The sequence below is a fragment of the Nomascus leucogenys genome, chromosome 11 (genome assembly GCF_006542625.1).
Source record: "Nomascus leucogenys isolate Asia chromosome 11, Asia_NLE_v1, whole genome shotgun sequence".
In the NCBI taxonomy this organism is placed as follows: domain Eukaryota; kingdom Metazoa; phylum Chordata; class Mammalia; order Primates; family Hylobatidae; genus Nomascus; species Nomascus leucogenys.
Genome location: NC_044391.1, coordinates 45736985 through 45763475, shown reverse-complemented (window position 1 = coordinate 45763475; position 26491 = coordinate 45736985). Strand labels below are relative to the sequence as shown.

At 41.9% G+C, this 26491-nt stretch overlaps 1 protein-coding gene across 1 annotated transcript; it reads right to left on the bottom strand.

Annotated features, from left to right (window-relative positions):
* Window positions 1-287: 287 nt before the first annotated feature.
* On the bottom strand, window positions 288-26322 carry ZNF781 (zinc finger protein 781). The gene is given in 6 exon segments (XM_030822258.1): window positions 288-2335; window positions 2338-2713; window positions 2715-3514; window positions 16139-16195; window positions 22021-22092; window positions 25539-26322. Coding segments are annotated over 3 exon segments (981 nt in total). The 5' UTR covers window positions 3108-3514; window positions 16139-16195; window positions 22021-22092; window positions 25539-26322; the 3' UTR covers window positions 288-2123.
* Window positions 26323-26491: the final 169 nt, after the last annotated feature.

Sequence of the window (26491 nt, the reverse complement as noted above, 5' to 3'; positions counted from 1 at the left end):
ATTTTTAATATTCACCTTTTGTATCTACTTGTCTTGTTTGTTTTTTTGAGATAAATTCTTACTCTGTCACCCAGGCTGGAGTGCAGTGGTGAGATCTCGGCTCACTGCTACCTCCATCTCCCAGGCTGAAGCAATTCTCCTGCCTCAGCCTCCCGAATAACTGGGACTACAAGTGCACACCACCATACCCGCTTAATTTTTGTATTTTTAGTAGAGATGGGGTTTTGCCGTGTTGGCCAGGCTGGTCTCGAACTCCTGACCTAAAGTGATCCACCTGCCTCGGCCTTCCAAAGTGCTAAGATTAGAGGCGTGAGCCACCACACCCAGCCTGTCTTGAGTTATTGTCAGAAAATGTACACTGCTTTTTGAAACTTGCTTCAGATATATCACTTCTCATATCAACTTTACTCTAAAAAAATTTACTTACTATATCCATTCAGTGTTTCCAGAGTGAATTTTCTGATTCAACTAAAATAAATTTAAATAAATGTTTCCTCATACTCACTATATTCTAATAATTTTCATTCCAGAATAAATTATCATAGATTTGCAATCAGAGAAACTGTGATGGTAGATTTCATTAATAAAATCTGCATAATTAAATGTTCTTATATAAATATTCCAAGAGTACTAATGAAGGTGATAATCATGACAGCCAATATTTACTGAATACTTTCTATTTGCCAATAACTATTCCAAAAGTCTTTGGATAAACTCATTTAATCTTCACAATAACTTTATCACAATGTAAGAAATTTGTAATCTGAAGTATACAAATTACTTGGTAATAAAACAGACGTGGAAACTGGTGAAAGTATAATGATGCTGAAAAAGATTCGTATTATAGATAAACGCTCTTCTACATTCACAAAGTCGACATAATTATCCTCTATATGCTATTCTCTATGATAAGTCAAATATAATTTTAGTGGTAATAATGTTTTTATTAATAATTGATATCTCATTTTTCCCATATAAATTCTGATGCTTAATAAATTGTGAATTATGAGGCAAAAAAATTTACACAGTCACTGGATTTTCTTCACTTACAAACTGTTTGCTATTCCATAACTGATAATTTCAAAATCAAGGGTTTCCTGTATTAATCACAATATACATTATATAATGTTGAGTATATTGTGAGAGTAGACTTTACACATATCTGGCTTTCATAAGGCTTCTCACCAGTACAAATTCTATTATGAAAAAGGATAGCTGAGGGACAGGTAAAAGTGTTTCCCACATTTCTTATATTTCTGAAGTTTCTCTGCAATGTGAATTTGGTGATATTAGGTACGGATTGTTAAATAAAAAGACACTATTCAAATACATAAGATTTATCCCTTCATGTATGTATTCTCTGGTGCTTTTTCACCTGTGAAAGACAAGAAGAGGCCTTCTCACATTCGTTACATTCATAGGATTTCTCACCAGCATGAATTCTTTGATGTTTAGTAAGATGCGCCCTCTGCCTAAAGGCCTTCCTACATTCCTGACATTCAAAGGGTTTCTCACCAGTGTGAATTCTCTGGTGTTGAATAAGAGTTGAGCAATCAATAAAGGATTTTCTACATTCTTTACACTGATATCAGGTTTCTCACCAGTGTGAATTCTCTGATGTCTATTAAAGTAGGAAACAAGCAAAGGCCTTCCCACATTCCTTAAACTCATAGGGTTTCTCACCAGTATGAATTATTTGATGTTGAGTAAGATGGGCTCTTCTGCCTAAAGGCCTTGCTGCATTCCTGACATTCATAGGGTTTCTCATTAGTATGAGTCCTATTAGTGTTGAATAAACGTTGAATAACAAAAGCTTTTTTACAATCTTTACATTCATAGGGTGTCACCAGTGTGAATTCTCTGATGTTTTTTCAAGTTTGACAGCCAAGTAAAGGTCTTTCCACATTCCTTATATTCATAGGGTTTGACACTGGTATGAATTATTTGATGTTGAGTAAGAGTTGGATAATTATTAAAAACCTTCCCACATTCTTTACACTGATAGGGTTTCTCTCCTTTGTGAATTCTCTGATGTCTATTAAAATCAGAAAAACAAATGAAGGCATTCCCACATTCATTACATTCATAGGGTTTCTCCCCACTGTGAATTCTTTGATGTCTCATTACATGTGCACTCTGCTTAAAGGCCTTCTTGCATTCCTGAGATTCATAAGGTTTTTCATTAGTATGTGTTCTCTAATGTTGAACAAGTGTTGGACAGGAGACAAAAGCCTTCCCACACTGCTTACATTCATAAGGCTTCTCACCAGTGTGAATTCTCTGGTGCTGAATAAGAGCGGAACAATTGTTAAAGGCTTTACCATATTCTTTACATCATAGGGTTTTTCACCAGTGTGAATTCTCTGATGTCTGTTAAAATCAGAAACACAAGTGAAAGCCTTCCCACATTCCTTACACTCATATGGTTTCTCACCAGTATGAATTCTTTGATGTTGAGTAAGATGTGCACTTTGCCTAAAAGCCTTTTTACATTCCTGACATTCATAAGATTTCTCATTAGTATGAGTTCTCTGGTGTTGAGTAAGTGTTCAGCAATTATTGAATGCTTTGCCACATTCCTTACATTCAAAGGACTTCTTACCAGTGTGAAGTCTCTGATGCTGAATAGGAGTTGAGCGATTGTTAAATGCCTTCCCACATTTTTTACATTCGTTAAGTCTCTCACCAGTGTGAATTTTCCGATGTCTATTAAAATCAGAAACAGAAGCAAAGGCCTTCCAACACTGCTTACATTTATAAGGTTTCTCACAAGTATGAATTCTTTGATGTCGAATAAGATGTGCACTCTGCCTAAACGTCTTCCTACATTCCAGACATTCATAGGGTTTCTCATTAGTGTGAGTTCTCTTATGTTTAATCAATGATGAACAACAGATAAACACTTTCCCACGTTCTTTGCATTCATATGGTTTCCCACCAATGTGAATTCGATTATGTTGGGTAAGGTGGGCACACTTTCTAAAGGGCTTTCCACATATCTGACATTCATAGGGTTTCTGATTAGCATGACTTTCTTGATATTGAGTTAGTTGAAAGTTGCAAGCAGTCTCTGCCACATTCTTTAAATACATTGCATTTCTTTGCATTAAAATTTGTCTAATGTTTCATATGATTTGTGTAAAATACAGAGGTATTCCCACACATTTCATCAAGCTTGTCACTACATGAATTCTTCCCTGTTGAGTAACATTTTCACATTTTTTTTGTTCATAGAGTTTCTTTCCAGTATGAAGTATTTGATTTAGAAGAAAATATGTAGGCTGGATGAATTCAGATAATATTTTTTCAAATGGCACAGTTATATGCCTGAAATATTCCTCTGTAGTTTCCTGTTGTCTCTCAAAGAGTCCTTTGCATTTCCAATCATTTCCCAAACAAGATTCCTCAAGGCAAGAACTTCTGACTCTTTCTATTATTTTCCATTTTAATGATTCCTTTTCAAAAGTGCCATTCTTAAGAGGTAACTCCTTGGTCTCATACCTAAACAGCATAGCTGAAAGAAAAGAAACATCATGTTTTCCTCTTTTATGAGAAATAAAACTGTATAGAAGCAGTGAAACAGATAATAATGCCCTTAAGGAAGAAATGGCTTAGATAACTTTCAAATCTTGGCATTTAATTTGCAGAAAAAAAAATTGTTGGAATGGCTATATTAATATCAGATAAAACAGACTTCAAGTTACTCTACATTATCAAAGATAATTTTCTCATAATGATAAAAGAGATAACAACTCATCAGGAAGACTTGGCAATCAGAAATGTGTAAGTGCAGAATAACAGAGCCTGAAAATATATGAAGCAAAAATTGACAAAAGTAAAGCAGGAAATAGATAATTCTACAATCATAGTGGAGACTTTACAACCATCTCTCGATAACTGATAGAACGACTGGAACATCCCCCTCTCCCGGAAAATTAGTAAAGAAATAGAGGATATAAGTAACACTGTCCACCACCTTCAACTAGTTGATATATACAAAACACAATATCAAAAACTGCAGAAAGTACATTCTCTTCAAATACCTATACACATTCAAAATAGACCATATGCTGGGCCATTAAACAAGTCTCAATACACTAAAAAGGATCAATGTCACACAGAATATTTTCTTTGATCACAATGGAACTCAGTTTGAAATTACTAAAATATCTGGAACCTGTCCTCCAATACTTGAAAACTAAACAACACACATAGAAATTAGAAAATACTTAGAAATGAACAATATAAAAGTATAGCACACCAAAATGTATGTTATATAGCTAAGGTAACATTTACAGTGAAACCTATAGCTTTAAATGCTTGTATTAGAAAAGAAAAAGGTATAAAATAAACAACCTAAGGTTTTACTGCAAGACAGTAGATGAAGAAGAGTAAAGTAGGCCAGGTGAGGTGGCTCATGCCTGTAATCTTAGCACTTTGGGAGGCTGAGGCAGGTGGATCACGAGCTCACAAGTTCGAGACCAGCCTGGCCAACATGGTAAAACCCCGTCTCTACTAAAAATACAAAAATTAGCTAGGCATGGTGGTGGGTGCCTGTACTCTCAGCTACTCGGGAGGCTGAGGCAGGAGAATCGCTTGAACCCTGGAGGCGGAGGTTGCAGTGAGCCGAGATCGTGTCATTGCACTCCAGCCTGGGCAACAAGAGCAAAACTCCGTCTCAAAAAAAAAAAAAAAAGAGCAAAGTAAATCTACAATTAGTAGAAGTAAAGAAATAATAAGGATAAGAGCAGAAATCAATGAATGAGAAAACTGACCATAACAGAGATAATTAATAGTCAAAAACTGGTTTATGGAATAGATCAGCAAGCTTGATAAATCTTGGAGCCAAACTACCAATAAAAAACAAGAAGAAAAACACAAATATCAGGAATAAAAAGGGGTTTCTAATTATAAATCCTACATAAATAATAAAAGTAATAAACAGATAATTACATAAGAAAATATTATGAACCATTTAATATCCAGAAGTATAAAACGTTAGAGAAAATGGACACATTTCTTGAAAGACACAAACTACCAAGGATCAGTCAAGAAGAAAGAAGTAAAACAAGCCAGGTGCAGTGGCTCACATCTGTCATCCCAGCACTTTGGGAAGCCAAGAAAGATGGATCACTTAAGCCCAGGACTTTGACACCAGGCTGGCCAACATGGCAAAACCCCATCTCTACAAAAAATACAAAAATTAGCCCGGCATGGTGGTGTATGCCTGTAGTCCCAACTACATGGGAGGCTGAGCCCAGAAAGCTGAGGCTGCAGTGAGATGTAATCATGCCACTGCACACCAGCCTGAGTGACAGAGCAAGACCCTGGGAGGGAAGGAAGGAGGAAAGGAAAGGAAAGGAAAAAGGAAAGGAAAGGAAAGGAAGCATCCAGTGGCATTTACCTCATGAACAAGTCAGCTTAGCATTTGAATATCAATTAATGTAATTCAACATATTAACATATTTTAAAAGTCAAATGACATGATCACTTGAAAATAGAAAATACTTTTAACAAAATTCAACACAGAATCATCATAAAAATTCTTGCCAAACTAAGAACAGAAGGGAACTTACTTTCTCAAGTAAAGGACATCAGTCAAAAATCTACAAGAAATATCATAGTCGGTAAAAAATATATTGGCTGGCCACGGTGGCTCATGTCTATAATCCCAGCACTTTGTGAGGCTGAGGTGGGTGGACCACTCAAGGTCAGGAGTTCGAGATCAGCCTGACCAACATGGTGAAACCCCACCTCGACTAAAAATACAAAAATTAGCTGGGCATGGTGGCACATGCCTGTAGTCCCAGCCACTTGAGAGGCTGAGGCAGGAGAACCACTTAAACCCAGGAGGCAGAGGTTGCAGTGAACCAAGATCACGCCATTGCACTCCAGCCTGTGCAAGAGGGCGAGACTCTCTCTCATAATAATAATAATAATGAAGAAGTCTTTTTTCCTTAGATCAGAAGTAATGGGAGTGATTAATAGGTTTTTTATCTTAATTATGGTGATGGTTTCATGAGCAAACATGTACACATATAAAGTGTATACCATTTGACACATCAAAATTTGTCAAACCATATACTTTATAACATAGCTGGTTCATTATATGTCAATTATGCCTCAATACATCTGCTACCAAAAAAAAAAAAAAAGTTCTTTGTAAATATTTGAAATACTTTCCATTTGTCAAACTTTTTCTACCAAGACCTTGGGCCGCTGAGGGAAGGTTTCCACACAATATCTCAAACAAAAGACATCACCACTCTGACCAGTTCTGCTTCTCTAAAATGCAGTTCTGCTGGGAGTACCCCAACACCCTTACCCACCTGGATACCATCCTGTTTTCCCAGCCATCCAGGGTTCTTTCCCTTGTTCCAATAGGGAAATCACTGACGGCTTAGAAACGGCAAGTCCTGCTCAAAGAAATAGGATATTAAAAATAGATAAGCCAAAAAATGTTCTTATTTAGAACTGGTTTAACCTAAAGCTAATTCAGGTTCCTCTGAAGACTGATAGAAACAGAAAATCATAATTTGGCAAACACCAGAGTAAATAACTATTGTCAGAGCCAGGTGTAGTGGCACATGCCAGTGGTCCCAGCTACTTGGGAGTCTGAGGCGGGAAGACTGCTTGAATCCAGGAGGTCAAGGCTATAGTGAGCCAAGATCATGCCACTGCACTCAAGCCTGAGTCACAGAGCAAGACCCTGTCTCAGAAAAATAATAACCATAACTGTTCTCTGCAGGAATCATTGATGAAACTAAAGTGATAAAAATGTCATGAGCAAGAGGGTATTTGTAGAGCCTCAAATTTCTTTACAAGTTACTTACTGATTGCAAAGGTAAAAATAGTGGCTTTACTATGCGGAGCCCCAGAGGATACCATTTCAAGCATCAAAACAAGATATTGTTTTTGATTGGCCATTATTTATGTCCTGATACAATGCACTGAAAAAGGCATCACTTCTGTAGTATTCTTCCCAAAAATACATAACTTTAATCATAAAAATATGGGTCAAGGCCGGGTACGGTGGCTCATGCCTGTAATCCCAGCACTTTGGGAGGCTGAGGCAGGTGGATCACGAGGTCAGGAGATCGAGACCATCCTGGCTAACATGGTGAAACCCCATCTCTACTAAAAATACAAAAAAATTAGCCAGGCATGGTGGCAGGCGCCTGTGATCCCAGCTGCTTGGGAGGCTGAGGCTGGAGAATGGCATGAACCTGGGAGGCGGAGCTTGCAGTGAGCTGAGATCGCACCACTTCACTCCAGCCTGGGCGACAGAGCAAGACTCCGTCTCAAAAAAAAAAAAAAAAGGACAAATCTAAATCCAGGAATAGTCTATGTAATAACAGGCCAGCACAGTTTAAAAGTCTTAATTAGGGTCATAAAAGAGAAAGAACATTTCCAAGATGGAAGAGGGCTACAGATACAAGACAACTAAATGCAATGTGGGATCCTGGATCAGTACAAGTGGGATCCTGGATCAGTACCAGGATAATTAATGACATTTGAAAAAAGGATATAGATAACTTAATAATAATATATCAATTTTACTTTTTGGTTTAGATGTTTGTACTATGCTTATGTAAATTGTTAGCATTAGGGAAAACTGACTGAAGAGTAGATGGACATTTGGCATACTGGTTAGTTCTAGCTCTCAAAATTGTTTCAAAATAAAAAGTTTTGGCCAGGCACGGTGGCTCACGCCTATATAATCCCAACACTTTAGGAGGCCGAGGCAGGCTGATCATGAGGTCAGGAGATCGAGACCATCCTGGCTAACACAGTGAAACCTCGTCTCTACTAAAAATACAAAAAATTAGCTGGGCGTGGTGGCACATGGCTGTAGTCCCAGCTACTTGGGAGGCTGAGGCAGGAGAATCACTTGAACTCGGGAGGCGGAAATTGCAGTGAGCCGAGATTGCACCACTGCACTCCAGCCTGGGAAACAGAGTGAGACTCCATCTCAAAAAAAAAAAAAATAAGTTTTGGCTGGTCATAGTGGCTCAGGCCTGTAATCCCAGCACTTTAGGAGGCCAAGGCAGGAGGATCACTTGAGGCCAGGAGTTCAAGATAAGCCTAGGCAACATAGCAAGACAATATCTCTATACAAATTACAAAAATTAGCTGGGCACGGTGGCACACTTGTAGTCCCAACTACTTGGGAGGCAGAGGTGATGGGATCACTTGAGCCCAGGAGTTTGAGGCTGCAGTGAGCCACGATCATGCCACTGTACTGTAGCCTGGATAACAGAGTGAGACCTTGACTCAAAATAATAATAATAATAATAAATAAAATAAAATTTAAAAATGGGCCCCAGAAAAGCTTTTAGATAAAAGAATGATAAAGATGTCAGAATACATTCACATTAAGCTGACCTAAGGAGCACAAGGAACAAAGAGACAAATGAGGCGGAAAGGTCTTAGTTAAATTTAAATCTACATGGGCTCTATCTCTACTTATTTGGGTAAGAAAAAGCGAGAAGCCTCAAGACAGAATCAATGTGTCTTCCTGTGAAATGTCAAATTCCTAGAATGTAGCTCTCAAACATAAAAATAACGGGGTATGTGTTTTCCTAAGCTTTAGATGAACCATCACGTCTTAAATCCTACAGGCTATTATATAAATGTCCTTCAACCATCATCTAGCTCTTAAAAAATCGAGAAAAAAGTCAGTTACATAAGGAGCCCAGGGAAAGAGTGAAGGTCAGTGAAAAACAAGAAATATGAAGGTGCCTAAGAGAAGCAATCTATTCCAAGAAAACAAAACTCAAACCAATTTTTTGGACCACAGAACAGAAATTTAGATATTTAATGGAGCCCCAGAATTCCCAGTGGAGAGAACATTTTCTAAATTACAGGGAACAGGTGATCTTACCCAGTGACACAAAGTTGCTGTAGTTCTCCAACATCACATCTCTGTGCAACTCTCTCTGAGCAGGGCTCAGGCACTCCCACTCTCCTTTAGAGAAATCTATAGCCACATCCCTGAATGTCACCAACCTTTAAAGTCCATTTAATATATGTAATAGTAAACAAAATATATTTTAGGTGAATGATAAGGATATAAAAAAGGATTTACCTGGAAGGCATTCTATAGTAAGCAATAGGTTGAAATTGGAAACTTATAACACAGGAGGGGGCAATAACGAAATGAATACACACATATTATTGAGCAGTCCTGTGCTGTGAGGTGGATACAACATCCTGCCACTGTGGGAAATTTCTATTAATCAGAACATGTTGAGAAGCAAACAGTGTAAAGCAATGTAAATTGAAACTGGGCCGGGCGCAGTGGCTCTTGCCTGTAATCCCAGCACCATGGGAGGCCGAGGTGGGCAGATCACCTGAGGCCAAGAGTTGCAGACTAGCCTGGCCAACATGACGAAACCCCATCTCTACTAAAAATACAAAAATTACCCAGGCGTAGTGGCACTTGCCTGTAATCCCAGCTACTCGGGAGGCTGAGGCAGGAAAATTGCTGGAACCTGGGAGGCAGAGGTTGTGGTGAGCCGGGATTGTGCCACTGCGCTCCAGCCTCGGTGACGAGAGCAAAACTCCATCTCAAAAAAAAAAAAGAAACTCAATAGCTCTACAAACACATGAAACACCATGTGCCTCTGTGCAGTAAAAGGTTAACTCAGCAGGCTTAAAGCTTTGAGTTCAAACTCTGCACATTCCAAAAAAAGAACTGGCCTTTGATGGGCTCCTGGAAAATCATCTCTGTGTCCTTGAATACCCTGTCTGATGAGTGTTTTTGTACGCCTAAGACCTTGGGCTCTATCAGGTTGACTTCTGGGGTCCTGGAGACTACGTAGCTAATGTCGGCCAGGTAGACTCTCGAAGTATCTCCAATAAAAACCCTGGACACCAGCTGGGCGCGGTGGCTCACGCCTGTAATCCCAGCACTTTGGGAGGCCAAGGCGGGTGGATCACCTGAGGTCAAGAGTTCAAGATTAGCCTGGCCAAACTGGTGAAACCCCGTCTCTACTAAAAATACAAAAATTAGCTGGGCATGTTGGCAGGCGCCTGTAATCCCAGCTACTCGGGAGGCTGAGGCAGGAGAATCGCTTGAACCCGGGAGGCAGAGGTTGCAGTGAGCTGAGATTGTGCTATTGCACTCCAGCTTGGGTGACAGAGCGAGACTCTGTCTCAAAAAAAAGAACCCTGGACACCAAGGCTTGGGTAAGTTTCCCTGGCTGGCAAACCTTCACACATGTTGTCACACACCATGGCTAGAAAAATTAAGGACATCCCCATCAACTCCACCCTGATGGGACACCTGGAATTTTATGACTTGTTTCTCCTCAACTTTGTGGCACCTTTCCCTTTCATGATTTTAATCTGCATCCATTTAATGTAATAAACTCCAACTGTGGGTATAACAGCTTTTCTGAACCCTGCGAGTCCAATCAAGGAATCACTGAGTCTCACAGCAGTCTTGAAGACCCTCAGATCTGAAGTGGGATTTGCTAGAATGATTCTGACTCACTGAAGCATAGCAAAAACATTGTTTGGAAAAAAAAAAAAAAAAAAAGAACTATGTGGGAATAGGATTGATGAACCTTTGATACTTGGATGGTTACGGAGTTACCCTTGGTATGAGACAGCAGCTGCACTGCAATCACTTACTAGAAGTAAAATTCACCAATCGAATTGATTTATTTGGTTTTTGTTTGTTTGTTTGGAGACGGGGGTTCGCTATATTGCGCAGGCTGGTCTCAAACTCCCGGGCTCAAGCGATCTTCCTGCCTCAACCTCCCGGTAGCTGGGACTATAGGCATGTACAACTGTGCGCAGCACCAGTGGACCTTAGAAATGATAGACCCGACCTCCAAGGGGTTGGCTCATTAGATACATAAGGAAAATAAGGCAAAATAATGAGAAACAAGCTAAAAATAGAATCCTTTATGTGTCACTTGCAATAGCTAAAATTAAAGTAAAGGAGAGTCAGAGTGGGGCCTGGTGTTGCACCAAGGTCAGACTTTGGCTGGCCTGAGCTATGGCTTCTACCTTGACAGTTATTACCAAAGGGAACATATGTGCTGGAACAACAGACAGCACTCTACAACCACTGATCACTAAAAAGGTAGTGCAGGTGGCAGAGGAGATGGTGAAACCAAGAAACTATTGAAACCAGGGGTCCAACGTCAAAGAGTGGTCTCGTTTTGTAGACTGGTATCATGAGCTTCCTGAAGAACCATTACTAAAATGGACTGTGAGAGTGACTAACTTAGGAGCAACTTCCTCAGTTTTGAATACTGCAGAAGGGAGAAGTATGTTTGCTTTGAGGCAGACCCATGGCTTACTACTGAACAATCACAGATGGCTATATATGATCCAGATACAATGCGATTGTTGTTGAGGGGACAGTTAGCCTAGTCAACTAGATCAAAGCTGCCATAACGGCCAGGTGCGGTGGCTCACACCTGTAACCCAGCACTTTGGGAGGCTGAGGCAGGTGGATCACTTGAAGTCAGGAGTTCGACACCAGCCTGGCCAACATGGCAAAAACCCATCTCTACTAAAAATACAAAAGTTAGCCAGGCGTGGTGGTGGGCACTTGTAATCCCAGCTACTTGGGAGGCTGGTGCATGATAATCGTTTAAACCTGGGAGGCAGAGGTTGCAGTGAGCCAAGATCAAGCCACTGCACTGCAGCCTGGGTGACAGAGCGAGATTCATCTCAAAACAAAAACAAAAGCAGAAAAACCTGCCATAACATTAATTTACCCTGAGATGGAGAACTGTCCTTCTTTAAATGCCAAGTGGCACTCCTCAGATGAAGCAGCTGATATGCTGCATATTCAGGATACATCAAGTTGGCTTCATGATCATCAGATGTTTGTGCACTTACCCTAGTTCGAGGCAAATACCATGATTAAGGGGACTCCTTTTGCATGGGCACTCCTTGTAAACTTTACTACTGCAAAATCAAGCAATGGTCCAAGAAGCTGTATCAGATTTGTTGTCTCAGCTTCCCCGTTATGGGCATTATAGAAGCTAAGAAAGTTAGAGTAATTTACAAGACAATGGGGAAGATGAAGGAGGTATTAAGGGACGCTCATCCTAGTAGTGAGTAAACCTTAAAATGGTTATTAAGAAATGGGATTGGTCAAGTGCAGTGGCTCACGCCTATAATCCCAGCACTTTGGGAGGCTGAGGCGGGTGGATTGCCTGAGGTCAAGAGTTCAAGATCAGCCTGGCCAACATGGCGAAACCCCATCTCTACTAAAATACAAAAAAAAAAAAAATTAGCTGGGCTTGGTGGCAGGTGCCTTTAATCCCAACTACTCAGGAGGCTGAGGCAGGAGAATTGCTTGAACCTGGGAGGTGGAGGTTGCAGTGAGCCAAGATCTCGCCACTGCACTCCCGACTGGGCAACAGAGCAAGACTCCATCTTAGCTGGGCACGGTGGCTCACACCTGTAATCCCAGCACTTTGGGAGGCTGAGGTGGGTGGATCACTTGAGGTCAGGAGTTTGAAACCAGCCTGGCCAACATGGTGAAACCCTGTCTATATTAGAAAGGCAAAAATTAGCCAGGCATTGTGGTGCGTGCCTCTAATCCCAGCTACTCAGGAGGCTAAGGCAGGAGAATCATTTGAGCCCAGAAGGCAAAGGTTGCAGTGAGCAGAGATTGTGCCACTGCACCCCAGCCTCAGTGAAAGAGCAAGACTGCATCTCAAAAAAAAACAAACAAAAAAAAGAACGGTCTTAACACCACTATTAGATGTTGGGTGGATCAACAGGAGCCCTTGCTGATCACCTAACACCGAAGGGCTCTAAACAAATCTGTTTTATTTCTCTTAATTTGAAGGAATTTAAAACGCTGAAATGCAAAGATGACACTGAGAAACCTGATCTTGAATCACTAAGGCAACAGCCTGACAAATTAATCAGGATGATTAACCAAGCTGCGACCAAGGCTATATGCATGTGTGTGAGTTAAGACCAGGATGGAAAAGAAACATTTCTAGGACTCCTTGACATGGAGCCCAATGCACTGTGATTCCAAAATCTGTTGGTGACACCCTAATAGGGACTACAGTTAGATTGGGAGGATATGGGGATGCAATGGTTGATCGTTATTAAGGTGAAAGTTTAAATGAAAACTAGAAGGTCTGAATGGACCTTATGTGAAGTGGTTGTGTCTCCTTGCTTGAATACATAATGGGGAAGGGTATTATGTCTGACTGAGGAACACTTCCCCTACCTGGTATTTTAAAGCTAAAGGCATGTAAGTTTGTCCTTCAATCAATGTTACTAGACAGGCCAAACAGGAACCTATAGAATTGCTGAAGCCCACATAGGTTGTTAATTTTTTTTTTTTTTTTTTGAGATGGAGTCTTGCTTTGTCACCCAGGCTGGAGTGCAGTGGTGCAATCTCAGCTCACTGCAACCTCCACCTCCTGGGTTCAAGCAATTACTGTGCCTCAGCCTCCCAAGTAGCTGGGATTACAGACATGCGCCACCATGCCTGGCTAATTTTTGTATTTTTAGTAGAGACGGGGTTTCACCATGTTGGCCAGGCTGGTCTTGAACTCCTGACCTCAGGTGATCCACCCGCCTTGGCCTCTCAAAGTGCTGGGATTACAGGCATGAGCCACCACGCCCGGCCAACATAGGTTGTTAATTTGAAGCTGTATAGAATACCTGGTAGATACAAGAGATTACCACTTTATTAATAACATGTTAGAAGCTAGAGTGCTGGTACCAACAAATTCTCTATACAATAACCCTGTTAGGTGTGTGCCAAAGGGGGAGACTAACAGTAGGTTGTTGAGGCTTGAATGAAGTAGTACCACCGAATTAAAGGACACCAATACTCTGACTGATCTTGCAAATGCTTTTTTCATTATCCCAATCTCGGGAAAGAGACAACCATAGTTTGCCTTCATGAGGGAAAGATCCCAATTTATATCTACTATATTCTCACAGGTTATTTGAATTCACTAGCTTACTATTACAATTTGATTAGGAAAGCGTGGGCTTGAGACCGGTCCTAAGTGTAACAATATACTACACTGATGATAATGATAACCTCAGAACCTGAAAAACAAATTAGGACTGATTCTCAGCAGGGAAGGCCCACACAGAGAGGTAGCATAGCATGTAGACTCTATCCGATGGCCACTGGTAGCCCTGGGATCCTACAAAAGGATCCTGGCAGTGGATAGACACACTTCCCCTGTGGTAGATGTAAAGGCTCAAAATACTATAAAACACCTTGAATAGAAACGTGCCAATTGGCATTATCGTGTTATATTTCTTCAGACCAAGGGAAACACTTTACACCCCACAGTGTCCAACAATGTCCAAAGAGTTCTCACATCAATTGGATATACCATGTTGCATATCATCCTCAAAGTAGTGGTTTGCTAGACAATTAGAATAGGAGAGCGATAGAGTTGGTGGCTAAAGTAAGGGAAAGTAAAGTATGGGCTGGCTTGCATTCATGAGGGTGTGCTTACTCTCAAGATGGGGAGAGCCAAGGACAGTCTCCACTAGATAGATGCCTCTACTGTCCTGGGCGATTAGGAGGAGAGGGTGCATGGCCGAATGCTGGCACAGTTACACAAACCTTCCCCAAATAACCTCAAATTTCTTTTTTCCTACCTGATGCAGTGGCCCTGGGACTATGACTGTAACTCCAAGTGACAGAAGCAGGGATGATCCCTAAACAAGAAACTGGAACTTTACCTTTCAATCTTTTTAAAAATGTTGTTTATTTATTTTTAGAGATGGGGTCTTGATATGTTGTCCAGGCTGGACTTGACCTCCTGGGCTCAAATGGATCCTCCCACCTCAGCCTCCTGAGTAGCTGGGACTACAGGCACATACCACCATACCTGGCTAATGAAGTAACAGTGAAAAAGACTGGCTTGAGGGAGAATTTAGCCAACTATCAGCTAATTTCTATGCTCAATAGTTCTGTACAAGTTTATCATGTGGCACATAACAGTAGATTCAAGGAGGGAAATGAGTAATCAAATTAATACAAAAATATGAGAGTGCATGTAATGGCTTTATCAGATAGGTTAGTTGTCTCTTTAAATCCATTGCTACTCCATACTGGCTCCTTGAAATGATAGCCATCTACATCCTGATACTATTGCTGTTTCTGTCATATAAATGTCATATCAAATGTAGATGCTCAGATAGTTTTGCTGTAAGAGAGCCTAAGCCAAGGCCTGGGTGAGTGGACAGGTAACTCAGTACACCTGGAATGCTCAAATCCTGCACATTCCAAAGAAAGAACTTGCCCTTGACTGGCTCTTGGGAGATAACCTCTGAGCCCTTAAAATATCCTACCTGATAAGAGTGTTTTTGTATGCCACAGGCCTTGGAGCATGCTGTATCAGTTTGACATCTGGGAACTGGAGACTGAGTAACTAAAGTCAGGCATTGAGTGATATATCCCTGTAAGACTGACTCCCCAATAAAAACCCTGGAAACTAAGGCTCAAGTGAGCTTCCCTGACTGGCAATAGTTCACACACTGTTGTGACATGTCATTGTTAGGAGAATTAAGTGTGTCCCTGTACAGCTCCTCTGGAAGCAGCCACCTGAAAGCTTGTACCTGTACAAGCTAACCTTTGTCCTAACCTTTGTCCATGTACCTTTTCTTTCTGGTGACTTTAGTATGTATCCTTTTACTAGAATAAACCATAACCGTAAGAATAACAGCTTTTCTGCATCTTAGCAAATATTTGAGGCTGATAGTGTCTAAAGTTCTTAATACAGTTTCTCCTTTTACAAAATTAAATTGAACATTTGAGGGAATCTTCTCAAAATATCTTATTAAAACCTCTATCTTGTAATAAATATGTTAATTAGCTTGATAGTGGCAATGACTTCACAATGTGCATTTCTATCAAAAGATTAAATTGTACACCTTAAATACATAAAATTTTTATGTGTCAATTATACCTCAGTAAAGATGGGCAGGGAGTACCTCCATCTCAGTGGTCCCCAGCATTTTTGGCATCAGGGACTGGTTTCATGGAAGACAATTTTTCCACAGACTGGGGACAAGGTGGTTTCAGGATGATTCAAGTGCATTACATTTATTGTACACTTCGTTTCTATTATTATTACATTGTAATATATAATGGAATAATTATACAACTCACCATAATGTAGAATCAGCAGGAACCCCGAGCTTGTTTTCTGCAACTAGATGGTCCCATCTGGGGGTGACGAGAGACAGTGACAGATCATCAGGCATTAGATTCTCATAAGAAGCCCACAACCTAGATCCCTCACATGCACAGTTCACAATAGGGTTCACGCTCCTATGAGAATCTAATGCTGCCGCTGATCTGACAGGAGGTGAAGCTCAGGCAGTAATGTGAGTGATAGGGGGCGGTTGTAAATACAGAGAAAGCTTTGCTCACTTCCCTGCCACTCACCTCCTGCTGTGTGGCCTGGTTCATAACAGGCCAAAGACCAGTACTGGTCTGTGGCCCAGGTTTTGGGGACCCCTGCTCTATCTTATTAAAGAGGATACAAATAAATTTGAAGATTTCCTTGCAGAAGATGCAAATAAATTTCAAGAATTATGAAACAACAACTACTAAAGAAATTTCAATAGAGAGGTAAGATGCTACTTAAAATCAAGGATTTGAATGGTAGAGCAACAAAAAAATATCATTTCCCAGTTATGAGATTACCAAAATGAGACAACTGGTTACACCCCATATGATTACATGAGAAATAATCTCAGGGCATCCTGCACATAAGATTATATTTAGAAAAATGTACGAGCATGTACAGGCATGCCTTAAACTCAGCAATTATATATCTTAGATTCTATTCAAATGAAGACTTAAATGTGTACAAAGAGGAAACAGTTTAACAAACCATTATTGTATTCATGTAATGAAAAACAAGGTAGTCATAAAAATGATAGCTTTGCCAGGCACAGTGGCTCATGCCTGTAATCCCAGCACTTTGGGAGACTGAGGCGGGTGGATCATGAGGTCAGGAGATCAAGACCATCCTGGACAACATGGTGAAACCCCATCTCTACCAAAAATTACCAAAAAAATTAGCCGGGTGTGGTGGCATGCACCTGTAGTCCCAGCTACTCAGGAGGCTGAGGCAGAAGAATCGCTTGAACCCGGGAGGGGGAGGTTGCAGTGAGCTGAGATCATGCCATTGCACTCCAGCCTGGGCAACAGAGTGAGGCTCCATCTCAAAAAAAAAAAAAAAAAAAAAAAAAGATAGCTTTGGGGTGGGGTGCAGTGGCTTACAACTGTAATTCCAGCACTTTGGGAGGCCAAGGTGGGAGGATCACTTGAAACCAGGAATTCATGACCAGCCTGGGCAATGTAGAGAGACCCTGTCTCTAAAATATGTGTGTGTGTGTGTGTGTGTGTGTGTGTGTGTGTGTGTGTGTGTGTATATATATATATATAAACTAGCCGGGTGTGGTAGCACACACCTATAGTCCTAACTACTTGGGAGGCTGAAGCAGGAGAATCCTTGAGCCCAGGACACTGAGGCTGCAGTGAGCTATGATTGTACCATTGCACTCCAGCCTGGGTGACAAAGGGAGACCCCATCTCAAATCTCAAAAAAAAAAAAAAAAAGTTTCTCCTTAATTTGTAACATGAAAAATCTTTTACAATTTTCTAGTGAACAGAGAGCATTATTAAACAGAATAGTCATTGTCATCCTAGAGTTATCAAACAGAATAGTGATTGTCAACCACTTTTAGCAGAAAACCCACACATGTGTGGATATATATAAGATCTGGAAAGATTTTTCGCTGTTGTTGTACTATAGCTAATCTTTACTTTGTGATTTTCCATATTTTCTGAGTTTTTGCATTGAGGATATACTATCTTTTACCATCATAAAAAACACCACTAAGCCCAGGCAACATGGTAAAACCCCATCTCTACTAAAAATACAAAAATTACCTGGGCATGATGGTGCATGCCTATAGTCCCAGCTACTCAGGAGGCTGTGGCGGGAGGATGGCTTAAGCCCAGCAGGTCAAGGTTGCAGTGAGCCATAATTGCACCACTGCATTCCAGCCTAGGAGACAGAGCGAGACCCCATTTCCAAAAAAAAAAGAGTCAAAAAGTTTTAAAAAATTAAGAAGTTCTTAAAGTAAAAAAAGTTCCAGTAAGCTAATTTATTATTGAAGAAAAACATTTTCACTTATTTAGTGTAGCCTAAGTATACAGTGTTTATAGTCTATAGTGGGGTACGGTACTGTCCTAGCCCTCACATTCACTCACCATTCACTCACTGACTCACCTAGAGCAACTTCCAGTCCTGCAAGCTCCATTCATGGTAAATGCCCTGTACAGGTGTACCATTTTTTACTTTTTATACCCCCCCTTTTTTTTTTTTTTTTGAGACAGAGTCTTGCTCTTGTCGCCCAGGCTGGACTGCAATGGCACAATCTCGGCTCACTGCAACCTCCGCCACCCAGGTTCAAGCAATTCTCCTGCCTCAGCCTCCCGAGTAGCTGGGATTACAGGCACCTGCCACCACACCTAGCTAATTTTTTTTTTTTTTTTGAGACGGAGTCTCGCTGTCGCCCAGGCTGGAGTGCAGTGGCAGGATCTCGGCTCACTGCAGGCTCCGCCCCCCGGGGTTCACGCCATTCTCCTGCCTCAGCCTCCCAAGTAGCTGGGACTACAGGTGCCCGCCACCTCGCCCAGCTAATTTTTTGTATTTTTAGTAGAGACGGGGTTTCACCATGTTAGCCAGGATGGTCTCGATCTCCTGACTTGTGATCCGCCCGTCTCGGCCTCCCAAAGTGCTGGGATTACAGGCGTGAGCCACCGCGCCCGGCCTACACACCTAATTTTTGTATTTTTAGTAGAGACAAGTTTTCGCCACATTGGCCAGGCTGGTCTCGAACTCCTGACCTCGTGATCCGCCTGCCTTGGCCTCTCAAAGTGCTGGGATTACAGGGGTGAGCCACTGCGCTTGGCCTGTACCATATGTTTACTGTATCTTTTCTGTATTTAGATATATTTAGACACATAAAATCACTGTGTTGCAATTATCTACAGTATTCAGTACAGTAAAATTCTATACAGGTTGGTGGCCTAGGAGCTCTAGGCTATACCATATGGCCTGGGTGCGTAGTAGGCTATCCCATCTAGGTGTATGTAAGTCCACCCTCTGATGTTCACACAATGATGACATCACCTAACAACAACATTACCTAACAACAGAAGAATGTATCCCTGTTCTTAAGTGATGTCTGACTGTATATCTAACATTAAAAGTTTATTTACAAAAATAAACTTTATCTACAAAAAAAGTTTATTTAAAAATTACATGGCATAAGGCCGGGTGCAGTGGCTCACATCTGTAATCCCAGCACTTTGGGAGGCCAAGGTGGGTGGATCACCTGAGGTTAGGAGTTTAAGACCAGCCTGGCCAATATGGTGAAACCCTGTCTCTACTAAAAATAGAAAAAAAAATTAGCCAGGCATGGTGATGGGTGCCTGTAATCCCAGCTATTCGGGAGGCTGAGGCAGGGGAATTGCTTGAATCCAGCAGGCGGACGTTGCAGTGAGCCGAGATTGCACCACTGTACTCCAGCCTGGACGACAGAGAAAGACCTAGTCTCAAAAAAAAAAAAAAAAATTACATGGCATAATGCTTAGGACACAAAATCTCATTATCTCCAGAGAGTTTCTATGTATTCAAGATGGTTTTCTCATAAAATGGCAGAGGTTACTGTGGTCAGAATATCACCTTCTCACAAGCCCACAAGGAAAAGCATCTGTGTTTCTCTAGTTCCTGTCACACCTTAATCTATTTCTGTATAGATTATATGTCCCTTGCTAGATTGAGAGAAACTTAACTAGGGCTTTCTAATCACTTCATTTCTCCCAAGTATTAGCACAGAGTCATTGATATCTCTGGCATTAATAAATGCTTAATATTTTACCTAAAAATTCTATACTTAGGAAGTTATCAATAAACGAAACCTAGAAAAGTGCAAAATTTAGTGAACACAAGAATATATCACAGAACAGTTACATGACAGATGACTGCGTTACCATTAACAGCTGTGAGCAAACATTTTAAGTAAAAAGGAAAGATATACATGACGAATTACTACGTAAGGGGGCAGGTCTTTAAAAGAACGTATAATTTGGCTGAGAGTGGTGGCTCATGCCTGTAATCCCAGCGCTTTGGGAGGCTGAGGTGGGTGGATCACGAGGTCAGGAGATCAAGACCATCCTGGCTAACACGGTGAAACCCCGTCTCTACTAAAAATACAAAAAAAATAGCTGGGTGTGGTGGCGGGCACCTGTAGTCCCAGCCACTCGGGAGGCTGAGGCAGGAGAATGGCGTGAACACAGGAGGCGGAGGTTGCAATGAGCTGAGATAGCACCACTGCACTCCAGCCTGGGTGACAGAGCGAGACTCTATCTCAAAAAAAGAAAAAAAAAAAAAGAGAGATTGAGACCATCTTGGCCAACATGGTGAAACCCCGTCTCTACTAAAAATACAAAAATTAGCTGGGTGTGGTGGCATGTGCCTGTAGCCCCAGCTACTCTGGAGGCTGAGGCAGGAGAATCACTTGAACCCGGGAGGTGGAGGTTGCAGTGAGATTGTGCCATTACACTCCAGCCTGGTGACAGAGCGAGACTCCATCTCAAAACAAAAACAAAACAAAACAAAAAAAACCTATAATTTTAGAAGAGCATATAACACAATAATTTAAAATGCAGCTTGGAGGCCAGATGCGTTGGCTCATGCCTGTAATCCCAGAACTTTGGGAGGCCAAGGGGGGCAGATCGTTTGAGCCCAAGAGTTCGAGACCAGCCTGGGCAACATAGTGAGACCCTGTCTCTACAAAAAAAAATACAAAACTCAGCCATGTGCAGTGGTGCACACCTGTAGTCTTAGCTACCCGGGAGGCTGAGGTAGGAGTATCACTTGAACACAGGAGGTCAAGGCTGCAGTGAGCTGAGATTGTACCACTGCATTCTAGCCTGGGTAACAGAGCAAGACCCTGTCTCAAAAAAATAAAATATAATAAAAAAATAGAATAGAATAAAATAAATAAAATAAAATATAAAATAAAACAAAATAAAATGCAGCTATGCTTATAGATGCCTGTGATGTAACTCTTGATATGTGGATTTTCAGAAAGTCACCAAATGAAGAAACAGAGAGCACACTGGGGAAGAGCTCAAGTGAAGCCAGACTGTCGGAGTTTGCACTCCAGATCTGCTGTGCACCAGCTTAAGCAAGTTACTTCACATCTTTGTGTTATATATTCTAGCACATGAATGGAGAAGAATTTTTCTAATTCTTTCCATTTGGGAGGCACAAATTTTTTCTAAGTTCACATCTATGGTTAAACCAGGCATTCTAGTCTTTCATTCTAGAACAGTGGAACTAAATCTTTTTAGGCCACAGATGTATACCTTTGAAGTCAGAATAAATTCTATACCTCTTTCAGGAAAAAAATTTTCAAGGGATGTGTGGCTAATATATGAAGTAAATGACCTGCAGATTAAAAACTCCTGTTCTATACTACTTGAGCGTCTAGCTCTGTTTCTTATTTGCAAGTATCTATCACAATTAATTTTGTATTTTTGTTTTTCCTGATCTATAGATAACTTAGCACAAAATATAATCATAACAGTTCGTGTATTAATAAATTGAATATATTTTATGTGCCAATATACTTAAGGGCTTTACATGTATCAATTTAGTCATTCTAACAAACCTACAGGTGAGTGCTATCATTCCCTCCATTTTACAGATGAGGAAAGTGAGATGCAGAGAATTACATTTCCCTAGAACACACAGATATTAAGGTCCTCACATGGCCTAGGAGGTGCTTGAGTAAAAAAAGAAAAGCATACCACCTCTTATGGTCTAGGTAGATATATGGCCTAAAACAAATCATGCTGGCAAATCTCAAGCCAAACTTGATCATTATAACAAAGTGGAAAGTGCATTTCAGAGAAAAAACAAACAAGAGAGTAATTAACAGAAGAAAGAAATCTCCCCTCACCTTGAACATGGCTTTTACATACACAATAGCCATGCTTCCCTGCTCCTCAGGGCACTTCTGGAAAAACACAGACTGGAGAAGGAGAATGGAATTAGGAGAAACCAGTTTTGTGTCAACATAAACTGAGGCCTGCTCTCCAGGTCCTCTGCCTGTGTACACAGATAGAAGTCAGAGAGAGACCAGCATCTTTTACTCATCTTTGTGTCAAAAAGAAAAGTCAGGATGGAAGCTACCTGGAGCTGCCACTTCTGAGGTCTCAGATACCTAACTGAGATAGTCCAGGCATGGTAGGGCTTCTAGGAAGTGTAATTTTCTCCACAGGGCTTCCAGAAGGATTCATGACAATGGAATTCCGATTTCTGGTGACTCTCAGGTGTCTTCCCTTCTCTTTTTTTTTTTTTTTTTTGAGATGGAGTCTTGCTCTGTCACCCAGGCTGGAGTGCAATGCACGATCTCAGCTCACTGCAACCTCTGCCTCCTGGGTTCAAGTGATTCTTCTGCCTCAGCCTCCCCAGTAGCTGGGACTACAGGTGCCTGCCAACATGCCCGGCTGTTTTTTGTATTTTAGTAGAAATGGGGTTTCACCATGTTGGTCAGCTTGGTCTTGAACTCCTGACCTCAGGTGATCCACCCGCCTCAGCCTTGCAAAGTGCTGGAATTACAGGTGTGAGCCCCGAATCTCCTCCAGCTCTAAAATTCTAGCCCAAGACCAGAGCTGTGGGTCAGGGTTAATCAATCACTATTAGCTGTTTACTTTCACCCTGTAGATCAATGATCTTGAGAGTCTCCCCTACCCTACAGCATCACCCTACCCGATATTAATCTATCCCCCAACCCTAACCACACCCACACACCCATACCTCATCCCATGCCCCCCACCCCTACAGAGACAGTAATCTCAGGGTGCCACTGACTGTGGAGAGCTTCCAACATTACCCTAAAAGGCTTCTCTCTGGATTTGTCCACCTCATAGAAATAAAAAGGAGGACTGGATCTCCCTGCTGATTTTAGGTCCTATGGCCTCTGTAAACTATAAATTCACACACATAGCACATAACAACTCTATCCAAACCCCTATGCTAAGAGACTTGCCCAAATTCTAGAATAGCTTCCAGCAGTTTAAGACCATGTTTCTAGGCTGACCCCAGTCTTCCTTAAAATGCCTGCCTGACAAAGTTTAATGCTGCCTGGAGAATTTACTATTTGTTCCAGCTAAAAACCTAGTGGTAGGCAGACAGGCCCCTAAACTCCCTTTTAAAAGTAACTGTTTTTGGTCTGGCGTGGTGCCTCACGCCTATAATCCCAGCACTTTGGGAGGCTGAGGTGGGTGGATCACTTAAGGCCAGGAGTTCATGACCAGGCTGGCCAGCATGGTGAAACACCATCTCTACTAAAAATACAAAAATTAGCCAGGCGTGGTGGCGTGTGCCTGCAGTCCCAACTACTCTGGAGGCTGAGGAAGGAGAATCGCTTGAACCCAGGAGGCCAAGGTTGCAGTGAGCCAAGATTGTGCCACTGCATTCTTGTCTGGTTAACAGGGTGAGACTCTGTCTAAAAAAAAAAACTAACTGGTTAAAGAGGGAGTTCAGGGGCCTGTCTTCCTACCACTAGGAAAGCTTATAATTATAAATGCTTTCTGTGCCCTTTGAGATGTATATCTACCATGTGTCACTCAGAACTATTTCCTCAAGGACCTGAGAGTCTTCCAAATGCAAACATTCAGGGACATAACTCCCAGCCCCTCTGGAAGAATAAGGGCCTAACTTTGGTGGGTGCAGTGCTCCAAGCTGCACCACTTGGCCTTCTGTCATAAAGATTTGAGAACTTTGCTTGATACTTAATTATGAAAAAACAAACAAATAAATAAAAAATTAAAAAGATCTGGGAACTGACTGGTGTGGTAGCTCATGCCTGTAATCCCAACAATTTGGGGAAGCTGAGGCGGGAGAATCGCTTGAGCTCAGCAGTTTGAGACCAGCCTGGGCAATATAGTGAGATCGCCTCTACAAAAAAAATTTTTTAAATTACCAGTTTAGTCACACTTACCTGTAGTCCTAGCTACTAGGGGGCTGACACGGGAGTATCACTTCAGCCCAGGGTGTCGAGGCTACCGGAAACCACAATCGCACCACCGCACTCCAGCCTAGACAACACAGCCAGACCCTGTCTTTAAAAAAAAAAAAAAAAAAAAAAAACGAGGGCGGGGAGGCTAGGTGCGGTGGCTCACGCCTGTAATCCCAGCACTTTGGGAGGCCGAGGCAGGCGGATTACGAGGTCAGGAGATCAAGACCACAGTGAAACCCCGTCTCTACTAAAAATATAAACAATTAGCTGGGCGTGGTGGCTGGCAGCTGTAGTCCCAGCTGCTCCGGAGGCTGAGGCGGGAGAATGGCGTGAAGCCGGGAGGTGGAGCTTGCAGTGAGCAAAGATCACGCCACTGCACTCCAGCCTGGGCGACAGAGCGAGACTCTGTCTCAAATAAAATAAAATAAAATCTGTTTTAGTGTCTGTTTATCTTTGAATCATATAAACAGAATAATATACTATGTAGTGTTTTGTATCTAGCTTCTTTCACTTAGAATTTTTAAGGTGCATCCATGTTGTAATATGCACAATTGCTAAGTAAAATTCTTTATTAATATTTTTAATGTTTTTAGAGACAGAGTCTCACTCTGTCACCCAAGTTGGAGGGCAGTGAGCTGGGACTACAGATGCATGCCACTGCACCTGGCTAAATTTTTTTTTTTTTAATTATTTTCTGTAGAGACAGGCTCTCGCCATGTTGCCCAGGCTGGTCTCAAACTCCTGGGCTCAAGCGATCCTCCCGCCTCGGCCTCCCAAAGTGTTGGGATTACATGCGTGAGCCACCGCATCTGGCCAAATAGTTTCTTTCATTACATCTTTTAGTTGGCTTTAAAAAATATATAAAGACTACAAATTTCCAGATCTTAATTTTGTACTCAATTTCTTAATAATTTTATCATTAGGCTGGGCGAGGTGGCTCATGCCTGTAATCCCAGCACGTTGGGAGGCCGAGGCAGATGGATCACGAGGTCACGAGTTCAAGACCAGCCTGGCCAATATGGTGAAACCCCGTCTCTACTAAAAATACAAAAAATTAGCCGGGCATGGTGGCGCGCGCCTGTAGTCCCAGCTTATTCAGGAGGCTGAGGCAGAAGAATCGCTTGAGCCCATGAGGCCGAGGTTGCAGTGAGCCGACCTCATGCCACTGCACTCTAGCCTGGGCAACAGAGTGAGACTCCACCTCAAAAAAAATTAATAATAATTTTATCATTTAAATGTATGTGCAAAGTCAATGTTTTGAAATACTCGGAGGATCTTTGAGAGAAGCACAGGCTTTTTTACATCCCAAAGACATTGTGGCCTGGGGAAACTGGAACAAATTAGCCGAATGAATCTGGTACTAGGCTCACTGAGGAACGGTACACCCTTAACAGGCTCCAGGACTTCTCTGAGCCAAGGTTTGCTTTTCAGAAAGTGGAGTTATAGCGCCTCACCTGGAATCTTGAACCCCAAATTATGATCTCTCCACGGTAGTCAACGGGGCTTCATAAATTATTCCTTAATCCGAGGCTTCTCAAATCTGTTGTGTTCCCTAAACAACAGAATAAATGCCTACTCTGAGGGTCTGACACAAAAGCAGGAGTCCCACAAAATAAGCTCCTTTAAAATATTTCTTCCTGTATTTAAAATTCACACTGATTTGGTATTCTATACAACAATAAATTTATCTTTTATACAGAAATCCTGTTTTATAGTATTTATGAGATCAATTATTTAGCCTTTTCTTTTCCAAATTTTCGAGTAAACTGACGTCCTGGAAGAAGCACCCTTATTTTCACCATTTTACAGTCGAAGAAGGGAAGATTAGAGGCGGTGAATCCGAGACTTTCATTCAAGTGACAACTCCTCGCGGGCACTCACTCTCGCTCGCACTACAATCAGATCCTCCATGAGGCTTTCACACACTCTGTCACACTCGCAGCCAGAATCCCTTCGGATGGACTCTTGCAAACCTCCAGCCCCATCCCGGGATCCGTCGCGTCTTCTACAGCCACCAGGCGGGCCAGCGTCCAGGACGCCCAAGCATTCTAAACCGTTAGGAATCAGTGGCTGGACTCACCGCGTCACAAAAGCATAAACTGTGACCCGATGAGTCTGCGCACTCGGAAAACAAGAGAACGCTCCCACGTCTCCGGGCGCAGCTTGTGCCAGCGAGTATTAGGTCAGGGGGGCAGCTGAGAGAATTCAAGCAACCTCCCCGCAACCGATTCCGCCATGTTTGTGGGCTCGTAGCCCGGAATACATTTCCCAGAGGCCTTCGCGGCCGACGTGCTTCGCGCAGGAACGCGCCGCCTCCCGACCGGAGAACGCAGTAGTAGAGCTGCTCAAAGCGCGGTGCTCAGCCCTAGGAGGCTCAGGGCTGCCCGAGGGGCTTAGTCCCAGAGCC